A 16,557-nucleotide genomic window follows, 5' to 3' on the forward strand; every position below is an offset into this window, starting at 1 on the left:
GATGCAGATTGAAGAGGAGAAAGTGCATGTGAAGTATAAACAATTCAAATGAAATATTAAACCATATAAACCTGAAAATACACCACTTGCGGCTTCTATGCTTCGGTCCCGTTCAGTTTGCATGTCAGCAGCTCGTCTCATCATCCTCTTTTATATTGGGTTGGTTCGTTCACACGAGCGCTTGCGTTATTTCCTACAGTTCTTGAAGGCATCAGATCCTCCGCTAAGCTAGTAGGTAGTTGGACACCTCCATCACAGGGAGACTGACGCTGCTTTAAAGGTTCATCGAGGCTTTGCTTCAGTTTTCTGCACAAAATGCTGAACCCGCAGAGATCTCTGTCTGAACTGCCCAAGATGTCCGCTGCCAGCCAAGTGGAGAGAGCCGTGCTGGTGAGCTGCTGCTGCTGCTCTGCTGTGTGTCTGCAGCTCATTTACTGACTGTTTATATAACGTGTTGACATTTTGAAATGGGATATATTTACAGAGTGTAGCTGGACGTCACTCATGTGGCTTTGTGACGCTTGTGTTGCTGCAACAGGGCTCTCCGCCGCCACAGGCGGTGTGTTATCATGTTATCAATGGGCCTGAGAGTGTGTGTATGTGTGTGTGTAGGTGTGTAGGTAGGTGTGTGTGTGTGTGTGTGTGTGTGTGTGTGTGTGTTTGTTAGTTACCTCAATGGGACCTTTTCCGGTATAAACACCGACCTTGTCAGGACCAGTAGTCCTCATGGACTACAAAGTCCGGTCCTAATGAGGCAAAACGTCATTTCTGATGTCCTGGCTAAGGTTTGGGTTAGACTGTCCACAATGAATGGAAGTCAATGCAATGTCCTAACAAGAAGAGCTGCACATTCCTCCTGTTCATACTGGCTGTTAAAAGATCCTTCAAATATGCTTCAATGTAAGTGATGGAGGCCAAAATCCACAGTGTGTCCACACAGTCATTTAAAAGTCTCTGTGAAGCTTATATGAGGCTTCAGCAGTCTTTGTCATATCAAGTGGATATCTGACACATTTACAGAGGACTGTGGATTTTGTCCCCCATCACTTCCATTGTAAGTGCATCATGAAGAGATCTTCTAATGGTCAGTATGAACAGGAGGAATGATTACAGCAAGACAAACATGTTTCAATGTTCATTTGGGCTCCTGATTGTTGTTTTAAGACACACTTGAAAAACTGTGAAACGTTCTCTAAACTGAGCATGTTGTGACCATGAAAGTTGTCATGAATGCTCAACATGTTACTGATGACTAACTCAGTTCTCAGTACGCCTTCACGTAAAAGTTAATTATTCTCTTCTCTATTCAACGAGCCAGTATTTGCTTGTTAGCACAACACGCACAACATGAAGCATATTTCAACTATACTAAAAGTAAACAGGACATTCCTTTACTGAATGGTATTTTTAGACTGTAAATGATCAAATGAAAAGCAGTGCTTATCTGGAATGACTGAAAACCCCATTAAGACATCAAAAACATCAGAATGTGCCATGGATAAATGCTTACCAGTGATCAAAAGATCATATGACTTATAATCAGTAGGCTGGAAAAATGCTGTACTTTCCAGTACTCCTTTTTATATATTTTTGAGCTCTAATCATCAAATATTAATAATTCTAATACAGTAGAACTGCAAAAAGAAAAAGAAGAAAAACTGAGTAGATGTGTTGTTGATACAGTGAAGTCCAGTAATTCATCAGCAAAGACAGGAGAGAAATACTTAATATGTACTTATACATACTGTACACACGCATACAAATCTGAGAATATGCATATCTAAACTTATTAATACACATATTCCTGTACACATTCAATTCATGCTTTGTCTACACTTAACATAGCACAGCCATTTAGTCCATCTTGTTTCAAATAGTCAATACCACCTCAGATATTAGTGATTTTCTCTGTACTTTTAATTTGCTCCACTAATTCTTTCCGTCTGTCTGTACATGGGCTTCCCTTATGTCTCTAATTTCTTGTAATTATCTTTAAAGAATTTATTCTAAATATTTCAAATAATTTTCCATTATTTCCGGAGGTGCTGCACCTAATAAAACTATTAAACAACATGAAATCTGGACCCACAGACATTTTCAGAATACATTCTATGCAATCTGAACATTTCACATCAATTCAAGCACAGCAGAGATCTCTAAAGTGTGTTTCACCTTTTCAAATGATCTCAGTTGAGACGCAAAGAGTTCAGTATTGAATACTATTTAAGACATTATGAAATAAATAATGATATGGACAAAAACACATAAAATATATAACCATGAAATAATGAAATAATCTAATTAATTTGGGAAACTCAGCAGAGTGGACCATTTTTTAATGTTAAAATGTTAAAATGTTCCAATGTTTGCTTTCATGTCAGTGTAACAGGTTCAGAGGCAGTTGTGTGATTGGTTGTTTGTTCATTCAGAGAGAAGCAACATAACTGCATCTGCCCTGTTTGTCTTGATTGACAGATGAAGACTATTAAAATCATAAAGCACATTAAAATCAACAAATGATACAATCTTAATATTTTAGATTATGTGCAAGCAGTTGTATTTAACTGCTGTTTCTAGTTAGACAGCTCTGGCTAATAAGCCGGTACAGACTGTTCAGTGCAAGACTTGCCTTGATCACCTTTGTGAACCACACGAACCAGAGAAATTCACACTGTGAAACACACAATGTGGAAAATACTGAGAGTCTGCTGGGTAGAGAGACAGAGGGAGAAGAAGTCATATATATGCAGTATAGTTATATATGATGTAGCTTTGTATTGTCATGACCCATTTACTGTTTGTTTATAGTAATCACGTTCTTTTTTTGCTAGGAGGAGGAGTTCAACTGGCTGCTTAAAGAAGAAGTACATTCTGTCCTGAAGCAACTCCAGGATGTCCTCAAGGTAAAAGCTGTTAGTCTGAGGGAGTGGTAGATCTCTGCGTATCCTGTGTTATATTAAGGCCAGGAGCAGTGTCAGCACACACAACTAGTTAGTTCACAAATACTTTATTGGACTGAGAACAGTCTTCATCAGGCAAATGGCCAACATGAAAAAGAGCAAGGTTTTATATATAGTTACATCATGCATCAAAATATATTTTCCTTCAAAAGTAAAGCTGTATTTAGTGTTGGGAGATATTTGAAATTCAAAAAACTAACTTAACTGCCTGAACTTGTTGTAAATCACTTATTTCAGTCTGATGAATGTCACCTGTTCATGAGGAGGTGCTCGTTAGTGAGATGTGATCATTAGCATAATCAACGCCCCTAAAATGTCCATATAAGGCTCCATGTTCCTCTCCGTTTGTGGGAGAGTTTCATTCACAAAAAGTTCCTGAAGAGTGAAAACACAGCACAGCCTCAAGTCCTACTTTCAGACACCAAAAAACAAACATTTAGGAGTGACAGTAGGAAACCCGAAACAATTAGTAAATATGAATCCAGCTAACATCATCAGAGCAGCTCTGCACTGTGACAGAAATAAAGAGGGAATGCTTTGACATGAAGTTAGATGCTAAAAAACATCTTTCTAAAGCAAAGCACTCCGTGATGTCATGTGACAGTCACAGAAATATGAGAGGAGAATAACAATATGATCATTTCAACAACTTATGATACCAGTGATAAGTAGATAAATGACAATGTTGCATTATCAGCTGGCCTTAGGTGTAATGGAATATCATTAGGATGAAGGTGTCTACAGCGTCAACTCAATGTGATTAATAGTAAGTCACTTTTTGCTCTGCTGTTGTCAACAGGAGGCATCTAGACGTTTCTCCATGCCAACGCCAGGCCTGGAGAGTCAGCTCAAACAGGAAAACTTCATCCTCGGCAGCTCAACGTAATAGTCCATCTCTCTGTGCATGATGTACAAATATTTTAGCAATCACTTCCTGTGGAGGAAGAGGCTGCCAGATGCTCTGTGGTAGATGATTTGGAATATGCTGACATACTGGATGGGTTGGTCACTTATTCCTCTGGTATGATGTTGAAATAAAAAAATATGTTGTTTTGCAGCATGGATCAAGTGAAGGGAGTGCTGACTCTGCAGGGAGAGGCTCTGACTCAGGCTGTAAGTTTGTCAGAGAGGGGAAATGAGTTTTCCATTTTCACATATGGAGAAGACAGCCACAGTCCTTGTTTATGTTTTGCTTTTCTTAACAGGACATAAACCTGAAGGTTGCGAAGAGCAGCCAAGTGCTGCACTTTCAGTTCAGGGAGGACAAGCAATGGAAACTGCAGCAGGTGTGTGTGTATGTGTGTGTGTATATGTGTGTGTGTGTGTGTGTGTGTGTGTGTGTGTGTGTGTGTACTTCTACCAGGAAAATGAAAAACAAAAGTGAGACAGTCTGTCAAGAAAGGTTTATTTATAGCCAAGAATCACAAAGTTGTCCACAGACTGCACTTACATGCAAAAGGCAAAATTCAGGAGTTGCTATGAGAGAATGAAGCAGACATACATGATGTGAGAACAGGTCAGGGAACGTTGCTACATACTCTGTTATGTTGGCTATAAATGTAAAATGTAGCTTTGTGTATGTAGATATTTCATGCATTCTGTTTTCTACAGTGACATTTGCCAAAACAAACTCCAACAGGTCAAGAAACATGAGCAGTCAGATGATCAGACAGGTTGTAATTTGTCATAACTCATGACAAACCTTTTGAAAATAAGATCCAAGCTGTAATAAAGCAGAAAAGTCCTTTTTAATACTAAACTCCCTCGTTCATCTCTGCTCCTCCATCAGATCCAGGATGCCAGGAACCATGTGAACCAGGCTCTCCAGCTGCTGAACAGCCATGATGAGAGCTACCACTTCAAGACAGGGGCTGAGGTGAACAAGGTGTGTCCCTCCTCACTCAACGGCAACAACACACTGTTTCTGTCGGTATGCGAGGTCGCAGTGGTGCACCGCGTCGGTGATATTAACCTTCTGTTTCTGTCGGTGCTGCAGCTGATGGACGCAGTGATGCTCCAGCTGACACGAGCGCGGAACCGCCTCACCACCCCGGCCTCCATGACGCTGCCTGAGCTGGCTACCAGTGGCCTGATGGTACAGGCTGATACACACATTAGAAACACACTAGAGCCCAACTGAGGCTGGAGATACTCATATTAGAGAATTAAACTACAGGAAGTCAAACTGTCACGTGATGTAGCATGAAGCCTCTTGATCTTATTCCATATTCACTTTCTAACTTTCTGTCTGTTTGTCCATCATCAGAAAATGTTCACTCCTCCCATGCCCGGGGATGTGATGGTGAATTTTTACATCAATTTAAGCAAACTGTGTCTGACGGTCTACCAGCTTCACGTGCTGCCTCCCAACACCACCAAGGTTAGAAGGTGTGACTGTGCAACACTGTACACAGCGTCATGTGACTGATGTTCTAATGTTCTCTCTCTCTCATCCTGATAGAATTTCAAACCAGCTGGAAGCTCAGTGCTGCACAACCCTGGAGCCATGTTGTAAGTTCACCTGTTTGTCCTCCAGTCTTCTTCTTCTCTCTATCTTTCTTTCTGTCTTTCTTTTTCTTTCTTTCTCTTTTTCTTTCTTTCTATATATTTCTTTTTCTTTCTTTCTTTCTTTCTTTCTTTCTTTCTTTCTTTCTTTCTTTCTTCCTTTCTCTTTTTCTATCTTTCTTTCTTTCTTTCTATTCTTTTCTTTCTTTCTCTCTATTCTTTTCTTTCTTTCTTTTGTTTCTTCTATTATTTTCTTTCCTTCTTTCTTTCTTCCTTTCTCTTTCTCTATCTTTCTGTCTTTCTTTCTTTCTTCCTTTCTCTTTTTCTATCTCTTTCTTTCTTTCTATTCTTTTCTTTCTTTCTCTCTATTCTTTTCTTTCTTTCTTTTGTTTCTTCTATTATTTTCTTTCCTTCTTTCTTTCTTCCTTTCTCTTTCTCTATCTTTCTGTCTTTCTTTCTTTCTTCCTTTCTCTTTTTCTATCTTTCTTTTCTTTCTTTCTTTCTTTCTTTCTTTCTTTCTTTCTTTCTTTCTATCTTTCTTTTCTTTCTTTCTTTCTTTCTATTCTTTTCTTTCTTTCTTTCTTTCTGTCTTTCTATCTTTCTTTCCTTTTCTTTCCTCCTTTCTCTTTCTCTATCTTTCTTTCTTTCTCTCTCTTTTTCTATCTTTTTTCTTTCTTTCTATTCTTTTCTTTCTTTCTTTTGTTCTTTCTATTATTTTCTTTCCTTCTTTCTTTCTTCCTTTCTCTTTTCATATCTTTTTTTCTTTTTCTTTTTCTCGCTCTTTTTCTATCTTTCTTTCTGTCTTTCTTTCTTTCTTTTTCTTTCTCTTTTTCTATCTTTCTTTCTTTCTTTCTTTGCATATGCATTACCAGATGAAAAGGAATAATACATCCAATAACTCTGTATAGAACAGTAAAAGTTATACTACATTATTAGAATAGATCAGATTCATCTTTATTGTCACTGCATGCAGTAGGTAGCAGTTTAGCATCCACCCAGATGTGCAAACAGTAGCAAGTGCTTAGATCCAGGTAGATCCAGGTAGATCCAGGTAGATCCAGGTAGATCCAGGTAGATCCAGGTAGATCCAGTGTGTGCAGTAGAATGAGTCAGATATACAGTATAAAACAGCTCTTACATCGCCTGGAGGTGTTTTCGGTCGTTGTCCTGGTGAAAAACAAATATTGGTCCCAGTAAGTGCAAACCACCATCTTGCATTCAGAATTCAGCTTCAAGTTACAATCCTTATGACTTCAGTCCTGGTGGATTTGGTGACACGTGTGGTCATTGATGGTAACTGCAAGTGTGGTTTAATGTTACAGCAGCTACTCTGTCAGAAACACAACAGAAGAGAGACTGCTGTATCTGTTTCATGTGCAGCCAAACGAACTCATGTTGTAGGTTGGCAGTAATGGCGGACTCCACTAGCAATGAAAACTACTGTAATAAAAGGTCATTACAAAATGTAAATAATTGAATAGCAATAATAAATATGATGAAAAACTGGATTTGATATAATGAAAATGTTAAGGATTACAACTAGAAGTAAAACTGTAGAAGTACCATGTACTTGCAGTAGTAGGCGGGGTAGATTCTTTACTAACATTGCAGATAAGGCTTAAATTGAGAAACTCTGAATCATAAAAAGGAATTCTGAGATTCTGGGACTGTTCAGGCACAGTCCCACATTCAGCAAGTGTATCTTAAAAATCTCCTTAATGTCTCTGTGCTGTTTGCTGTGAACACTTCCTCCACACAGTGAGCTCAACAACAACCGCTTCGAGGTGAGCCATGTTCACAAGGTGGAGTGTGTGGTACCTTGGCTTAATGATACGCTGGTGTTCTTCACCATCTCCCTGCAGCTCTGTCAGCAGCTCAAGGACAAGGTGGGTATCTCTACTGGAGGATGACATGTTAAAATACATTCTCATGTAAAGTGACATGACTTCTTAAAGCTGCAGTAATCAATATTTGTATCTAACAATAGAGAAGGGGGGGAAATCTTTTAACATAAACATCACTGTTCTTACCTTCTATGATTTTGATATAGATAGAGAGACTGCTTTAACTAACTACTCTAACTAACTAACTTGACTTAGCCCCTCTCTCCTCCTGTCCCTGCAGATATCTGTCTTCTCCAGTTTCTGGAACTACAGACCTTTCTAATCCACCTCCAGAGACCTTCAGACCCAAACAAACCACACAAGTGTAAGGGACATCGTGGGAATGCTTTTATTTTTTTATATATTTATCATCCAGTCATTCAGTCAAGTGTTGCATGATCAGCCGAAGGAGCCAATCAAACCCCGACAGGTATCCATTGTTTGCCATTCCCAGTTGTGTTAGCTTTGATTTGTGTGTATTGCATCTCACAGCACTGATTTGAACTCATCAATGAATGTATGTGACTTTTGTTGATTTATTAGAATTATTTTTTTTGTTACGTTCACGCAATTTATTGAGTATTTATCTGGTTTTTATACCAAAGTTCTCATCATCATCTGAACTGTCTTGTTGTGAAACACTAATTTGTGCACTCAGGGTTGGAAAACGATGCAGTCCCTAAAGGATCAAAGTGGGAGGTTTTTTTTTCTGTAATATTTCTTTGTTCCCTCACACAGTCCTTTTTAAAGTTTTTGCATTCCCTCACTAGTCCTCCATTATTCCTCACAGACTTTAAAGACCCACCAAACCTGTTTTCTCAGTCAGCTTCTTACTATAAGGAAGTTGGTGGGGCTCAGTTGGAATAACTTCCATGTAACAGGATCAGGATTTGGCAACATTTGAACCGAAAAGTGATGACAGCGGAGGGGTCGTTTGCTGATGCACAACTTCAACTTTGATTGTTGCACATTTACTCAAAAAAAAAACAAACAAGTTTTCAGGTGCTTTAATCTGTGCATTTATTTTATATATTCACTTATATGAGGTGAGTGCAGTGTCAGGTCATGGTCTGTACAGGTGGAGTCACAAATGTGCAGGTGGAGGTGGGATGCCAGTAGTTTCCCTCAGGGAAGGGCTTCCTGACACAAGTTAGCTCATCACAAGGGTTACAGTACTTTAAAAGGTGGAGAAGCACTACTCACTTTTAGAAACTCCTATTGATTATTAACCAGCAGCAGGTCAATATACTTTAGGCTGAGTTAAAAATGGAATGAAATAGTTTGATGAATAATTAGCGCTGAGTGTTGGACAGTATAATGTATGGAAACATGTGTGGGAGTGCAAAAAACTTTATAAGGGAATACAAACATAAATGCATGAAAATATCAATCCTGTGAGGGGATGCAGAAGTAGTGTGAAAATATTTCCCACTGTGGTCTTTATGGGTTAAAAACATGTCTGTGACAGTGTTTTTGTTTTTGGTGGAAAGGACTTGGAGACATACATTCCCTGTTTGTTACTACATGAAAACGATGTTAAATGATAAGCTACTAGTTGTGTCTGCTATGTTTTTATTTATTTACGTTTTTGAACGTATGTTGTTGATTCCCTGTGAACCAAACACTAATCTAATCATGAACAAATGACTTCATTCCAGTAAGTGTTAATCTATTTTGAAGAGCTGCCTATCATATAAAATGTGGAAATTATTTATCTGATATCTGTGCAATAAAAATATTCTAAACAACATCCTGTCTGTGCCTTCTGACATCTGCTATCATTGTGGTAGAGGTGATTATGATTACTATTAGTGGATGTGGAGTGCTACTATTATTGGTTACAACTGTTATTATTATTATTACTGATATCAGAATTGGTATTATCGTCAATACTTCTACTGTTATTAAAACAATTGAGTTATTTTTCATTTCTTTAAGAGTCAGTGACAATAATGCCTGTGATTGTAATAATAAGTTCTGCAACAAAGGATAATTTTCATTAAATTGATTAATTGTTTGGTCTATAAAATGTCAGAAAATAGTGAAAAATGTCCATCACAATTACCTAAAGCCTAAGATGATGTCATCAAGTTGCTCATTGAGATGCAGGAACCAGTGAACAGTTGATATTTTTTGCTTGAAAATGGCTTTAACGATTAATCAGTTATCAAAATAGTTGCTGATTAATTATCTTTCAATCCGCTGGAGTCTGAAATACCTGTCCATTGACCAAGCAGGGATGGTCTAATGAAAAACACTGCTGGTTTGCATTTTGGGAAATGTAGGATCTAGTGTGGAGCATGACCCATACTAAGCACTAAAAGTCAGAATATATCAGCCTTCCCCATTTGATTTTGACCAGTGTTTTCTTTCTGTTTAGTACAAGTCCTTTGACTTAATTAAAGTACAATAAAGGCTCCCAGGACAACAACACAGACATTCACAGGCAGTTAAAAGCTCCATCTCCTGCTTTATGATTATGCCCTCATATGTTTTTGTGTACTTTGTCCTCTACAAATTTCCTGTTTGCTAGGAAAAGCACTTTCAAAATGAACCTGACATGATGTGATAGCATAAACCACTACACAAACAAAGAGCAAAGTTTATATTTTTATTACTAAGTAAAACATTCAAAATGAAATGAATCCTTTAAACAAACATAGTAAGAGGAAGTGACATTCAAATCTAAAAACAGTCAGCTCAGGGTGATCATAGCTGGTTTCCTACTCCTCTGTGGTATCCAAGTAATAAATCCCACATAGCAGTGACAGTCAACAAGATCACATAGCAGTGTAGCAAAGAGCTTGTCAGCGAAAAAAATCATTCTATGTGCAAGTGGACTATTCATTGACAGACAGCTGACATTAAAATAAAAGTTTCTGCTTTGGCACAGGAGTCAGACCATGAGACTCTGCTTCTAGCTTCATTAACCGCAGTAACAATACTTCATCAGTGTAGTTCAGTCTCGAAAGCATGGTTCGCCGCTCCAACCTTCCGTTTTCGAGGCTGATGAGGAAACATAAAGAAATCATTTTATTTCAATAACCATAATACATAAATCCTAAATGACCTTAGCTGCTTTTTCTTTGTGGGTTTAAATCCAGTTGATGGCTTATACTCAAACATTTTCTGTGTGGACCTTTTATATACTTACTTAATAGACAATGGTAGCAAACTTTCTTTATTTTGTCACTGTTTTAATCATTTTTGCATGCATGTGACACTCACATTATATACAGTGCCAGTCAAAAGTTTGGACACACCTTCCCATTCACTTGAATGAGAAAGTGTGTCCAAACTTTTGACTGGTACTGTATATATATGATTGTGACTTGGGTTGTATTTTCTTTCTTAAATCACTCCCATATAGCTTACTCATCCACTATATAATAGACACTCAATAGTTGACTCTATGGTGAACAGTACATTTCCAAATACATTGTTGGAATTTTTTAGGGCACTATGTAGGGGATACATTTACACACGGAGTGTGAATGTAGTGCATTATATAGTAAATAAGGAGTGATTTCAGTCACGGCCTTTTTCTGTGTCCTTATGGGTTTGTTCTGAGAGCTCTGGTTTAAAACACTTGTCCTTGCCTTCCTTTACTCCAATATAAACATACTCCTTTACAAGTAAAAGTCCTGAATTGCAAATGTCACTTAAGTAAAAATATTATAAGCAAAATCTACTTAAAGTAGCCTATTAAAAATACTCTATGATATAATTATATGTTATATTATTGACCCAGAGCTAATTTGAAATACTTTATTTATAGTGAGTAGTTTAATCTTTAACAGTGCTTCATGTTTTATAAGCTGATTATGTTTTTATACAAAATCTGTAAAATAGTGCAGTAAATATATTTCCCTCTGAGTTGTAGTGGAGTAGAATTATAAAGTGACATGAAATGGAAATACTTAAGTAGCTCAAATAGTACTGTAGTTGAGTAAACGTGCTTTGTTACTTTCTACAACTGTGTCTTAATCAGTATAAATGTCAGTCAGGTGACTGATGGACTTAATCCTGAAGAAAGCAATGTGCCGAAACTGAAATTAAAGATAGTCAGCCAGCAGGTGTGCATTTTTCTCCAGTTCTATCTCTCTTTTGTGTGTGTCTGTGTGTGTGTGTGTGTGTGTGTGTGTGTGTGTGTGTGTGTGTGTGTGTTTGTGTGTGTTTTTACTTTGCCCTCATCACAGCAACAGCAGCAGCAGCAGCGGATGAGGACCAGGATGACCATCAGCAGAACCATACCTGCCACAACACACAGCACAGCAGTGAGTGTCCTACATCTGAAGCCAGACCATCACAACAAGCTCCAACTGTGCATTGAAACAATCCTGCAGAGCATAAAGTGTGTGCTGAAAATAGATGGATAGAATCAAGCAGATACAGAAAATATCTGCTTGTTGATGTATCTGTGCAGACCTGTCGACCTGAGACTTGAATCAGTCTTAGCCTGCCCCAGACAAAAGTTGTCAATCATAAGAGAAACGTGCTGAAATCTCTGGTCATCAGTCCTAGGTCTCCCTGTGAGATACTGTGAGAGCTTTAGAGACTAAAGTTAGCCTGAGTCAAAATTCTAACAGTGTCAGAAAATGTAGGAATGCAGGAGGTGTCTGGTGTTCCCTTAAAGGCAGGGGGACCTAAACTGCTACAACCAAGAACAGTGCTTCCTCTGCAGTGACCTCATGCTGCACTAGTGGGCTTAACCAAAGCTTAACCATAGTAAAGTAGGGCACCATGTTTCGACAAGGAAGAATAATGTGTGGAATAAAAGGGACAATATCTCTGGTTCTGCTGCATTCAATTTGCTAATTTTTTGAAAACTGTCCATTAGTTGTTTAACTGTTATATTCCATCGTTGGATATCTCTTGGAGCGGTGGGTATGGGCTGTTTATGTCTGGATGATGTTAATGTGTTGTTGGTGGGTTTACATGCCAGAATGTTTAATATGTGTATGGGATGGGTGATGTAAATGGGTTAGGATGAAACACATGAAAATAAAATGATTCTTTCATGTCATCGTGAGTCTGACAACATTGTAGGAGTGTAATGCTAAATCAGTGGAGAACTCTTAACCTTTATCCCCTAATCAGCTTGTTTGAGATGAGTCAGGCCTGCACAGAATTGATCACCAGTGATCAGTGCACACTGCATGCACACTGATTTCTATCTGACTTGATCCCAACTTGTTGTGGCGCCACACTGACATCAGGGCAGCTGCAGTTTTCAGAGCCAGGAGCTAACTGACTGCAAGACCTTGGTGCATGATGGGAAACCTCTGGGTTGTCCCCTGATCCAAGAGCTCATTGATGTTTGACCAGCAACATGTTTCATAGAAACTCCTCCATTTCAGTTGACAGAAACTTTTATGAGCTGAATAACATGACTCTAAATGTCAGATAATGAAGTTAGACATTAACTCAGCTCAATGTTAACATCTGCATCTTGAATTGTTAACAGGATGTTGCTCCAGTGGAAATCACTGACTATGTTGGATAAGTCTATATTTTTGGAATACTGTGAATTGCTGATCAGGGATGGAGGATGACAGATGATGGAGGGGTGGCTAAAAGGGTAGTGGTCAACGTTAAATTGCATTTTCTGTTGCTTAATGGTACTTTTTCACTTAATGTGTGTGTTAAATGAAAAAGAGCATCTGTCTATGCCTGCGTTATCCATCCCCTTCAGCTTCACTCACCGATGAAGATGAAGAAGATTGCAAAAGAGGCGATGTCCCAGTCAGACTGGAAGAAGTGCTTGGACTGCAGTCTGGAGACCACATCCTGAAACTGATCCTTAAACTCCTGCTGGATGTCCCTCTGATCCATCGCTCTGTCTGCTCTCAGGAACACACACACACACACACACACACACACACACACGGAGGAGGATGTGTTACAGTTCACAGTTCAGTGCCATCTGAGAATGCATAGTTTCATTTCATTCATACACCACTGCAGCACCTCACAGAGCAGGCACAGTGTTGGGTTGGACTGAAAGACTGCAGACTTTATGGCACATTATAGAAAAAGTCAATGTAAATGTTTGAATACAAAATAATATACAGAATATATTATACTATGGGCCGCATATTATAGTGGTATCTAGACCTTCAATGGCCCCAAATTGTATTAATATTTGAATACAGACAAAAGTTCTATAGTAGAAAAATGAATGAACACAATTTTAAACCATTTGAGGAGTACATAGAACATAAAATCTCAGACTTTAAACATTATGATTTGAACATTAATAAAGTAGTGTGAGAGTATAAGAATAAGTAACAATGCTAAAGATGTTCTGATGTTTGGTATAAATTTAAATTACAAACATATTGTCCACTGAGAATAACTGCAGTATAGACAGAATATACCTAAAAGGGTACATTCACAACTTTAGGTACATTACAATCAGCTGTAGAAACAGGTTCACTGGTATCCCAGAAGAGAAAATACTGTGTTTGTGATGTGATTTAGGTCAGAAAAAAGTTATGTACTTGTGAGCTTATTGCTCTTTGTATGGTGATAGAAGAGCTCCACCTTTTTAGTAAAACATCCTTCTTTTCTGATGACTTCTTCTGGATGGTTGATTATAAAAATCATCACAGAAGGGTCAAAATTCTTTGTTTGCAATATGATATTTTCTCCAAGTTCTTTTCATGTTTGACAAATCTTTCACACCTGAAACAGTATTTTTTTTTGTCTTATACAGTAAGTCCATGTGTGAGCTGGGCATGACACAATAAGTAACTAAACATAAGTAACTAAAAACGAAAGATTGTATGTAACCTCGATCAAACTAAATAACTCAAGATTGAAAAGTTGTCACATAAATGTCTCAAATAAAACAGTTTTAATTGTGTTTTTTAGGATTCAGGATGAAATGAGTTTTGTTTGTTGGTGTGTGAGATGTACAGGCATATGATGTGGATATAAATATGTGAAGATAAATTTGGGAAATCAAAACAAAATCTTAAATGAACTATTATGGTGTGGCTACAGCTTTCTATCCTGGTCCTTTGCCACATGTTCCTACAGATTTCATCTACATCAAGAAGCTGCTTGGTGAAAGTTATCTACTACAAACATGAACACTGATATCTGACATACATACATGTTTAACATTATGTGAAATAACTCTGGAACTGAAAGCTCAATTTTCTCAACAGATTGAGAAACTGTAATTAATTGATTTAGAAACTGTTGCTACCTGCGTTTCCCGAATATGTTTTGCATAGTGTGACATACAGTATGTTGACTGATATACTGAACAACACAATACACACAAAACACATTTTTATAGCGACACCTGATGTATTTTGCTACTTCCAAAACAAATCAGTACAACAGATGTGGTGTTGAGTGGTAACCAGGCGGAATCATTAGACATCATCAGTATATAATCACTATCAGCTTTCATTCACTCTCAACTTTTTAAACATGCCAATTCGACAAAACGAATAACATTTCAATGTACAATAAATCGAAACTTATTCGTTCGATTAACAATACAATGTGTTATTTTGTCATTATTCAGGACAGCTGGTTGCTTACCTGTTAATGAGTCGCTCGATTAAATCTTTTTCTTTCCGGGTACGAAGGTCTACCTCCCTCCTCTCATTTGTTTGTAGCTACATCCTTGATTCCTTCCCTCACCTCCTCTCCTCGCCTCCTCCTCTCCACCTGAGATGGGAGCGGAGGAGTCAAGGAAGAGAAATGAGCAGAGAGGAGGCAACAGGCGTTTAACAAAATAAGACATCCTTGCTTCAGAGCTGTCATGTCAATTAAATATGACGTGCGTCACAGCTGCATCACCTGTTCGTTGTTTTGTTACAGCCTATCACTGTATTTTATGATCTCTGTCAGATGAGCATAAAAGTGTGTCATGACAACTTATATATTTACTTTTAATTCAAATAACAAAGTGGCATAATGTGATAAGAATGTACGGATGTCATACACTGTTATATTTTAATTAACACACACACTTCCGCAAGACTTCCGCAAATGAAACACCTGTGTATCCTTGCGCGTAGCTCCTCCAACAAGCCTCCTCTCTCCTCGCTCCTCTGTCCTCCAGATGCATTTTGGGAATTGAGACATCCTTAAACGTGACACACGGAAATGGATTTGTGGGTTACAGGGAGGAGGACAGAGGAGAGAGGGGACAAGGAGGCGCAGAGTAGAGAAATGAGAAGAGGCTCCTGACTCACCTGCTGACGCTGACTCACTGATTGGACTCTGTGTGCCTCGTTTCCTCGTTAAAAACAAATAGTCCTCTGGTATTGTGATTTGATTTTCAGCTCAGTTATTATAAAATGAATGCAGACTGATGGAAAGGACGCAGTAGTCCGAATGTCTGTAATGTCATGTTTTCATGAAACTTTGTATGAAAGTTCATTTCGGCCACGAAAAGAGGGAAAAAAGATGAAAAATGTGTCATCATAAAAAGAGAAATAGCTACTGATGGTATACTATTTCATATTTTTGTACTTAAGATGAAATTGCAATATAGTATGTTGTCAAATGAATTAAGTCAGAATTAAATCAGTCAAAATGTAGACTTTTTATTTTGACATATTGTCTAATAATTTTGAGCACTTTGAATCATGTTATTTGACTGACCTTAATGACAAAAAACAAATCCTACATCTCTTCTTGTAGGCATAATATTCAGGCAGGTAAAAAGGAGAATTCCACTAGTCAGGTGAGAGGCTGTTTTTGGAGCATTAGTTTAACTTTGGCAATATTTCAATAAGCTCAGGTTTGGCTCAAAAACAACTCCTACATTTCTGGTTGTATGTTTTAACAGTGGTCCAAGGTGGGGTGATACTGTTATCATAACCTCAGTGCTTCAGAATATTTATTTTTCAACTGCAGGAAGTTAGAGGACATCCAGTCTTCCCAGATTTTCAGGGCTAAACGATACATACTGTTGGTGTAACAATAGTAGGACATGTTCATTCATTCATTTCATTTCATTTATTCATTTATTATCCTTTTACAACACAAGATTGTATAATAAAATGTAGTTTGTAGTCCCTTAATACTACTCACAAACACAGAAATTATATAAATGGATTAATAAATAACAAGTCATTAAAATAAAACTATTTTTTATATTGGAGTGCAGAGGATGAATTGAGGAGCCTCACAGCCTGAGGAAAGAAGCTGCTCTGTAGTCTGGCGCTACGACAGCGGAT

General features: G+C 37.9%; 2 protein-coding genes across 2 annotated transcripts; one reads left to right on the plus strand and one right to left on the minus strand.

Annotated features, from left to right (window-relative positions):
* The first annotated feature begins 114 nt into the window (after positions 1-114).
* Positions 115-9,098, plus strand: rogdi (rogdi atypical leucine zipper). The gene is made up of 11 exons (XM_044331231.1): positions 115-390; positions 2,832-2,903; positions 3,760-3,842; positions 4,019-4,073; positions 4,166-4,246; positions 4,750-4,845; positions 4,957-5,055; positions 5,227-5,340; positions 5,422-5,471; positions 7,225-7,351; positions 7,590-9,098. Exons 1-11 carry the CDS (start codon positions 316-318, stop codon positions 7,629-7,631), a joined length of 894 nt encoding a protein of 297 aa, XP_044187166.1. The 5' UTR covers positions 115-315; the 3' UTR covers positions 7,632-9,098.
* Positions 9,099-9,945: 847 nt separating this feature from the next.
* On the minus strand, positions 9,946-15,100 carry smim22 (small integral membrane protein 22). The gene is made up of 4 exons (XM_044331241.1): positions 14,909-15,100; positions 13,054-13,191; positions 11,532-11,602; positions 9,946-10,354 (listed from the first exon to the last, which is right to left on the minus strand). The coding sequence occupies exons 2-4, from the start codon at positions 13,181-13,183 to the stop codon at positions 10,298-10,300; spliced, it is 258 nt and encodes an 85-aa protein (XP_044187176.1). The 5' UTR covers positions 13,184-13,191; positions 14,909-15,100; the 3' UTR covers positions 9,946-10,297.
* Positions 15,101-16,557: the final 1,457 nt, after the last annotated feature.

The sequence above is a fragment of the Thunnus albacares genome, chromosome 17 (assembly GCF_914725855.1).
Source record: "Thunnus albacares chromosome 17, fThuAlb1.1, whole genome shotgun sequence".
NCBI lineage: Eukaryota > Metazoa > Chordata > Actinopteri > Scombriformes > Scombridae > Thunnus > Thunnus albacares.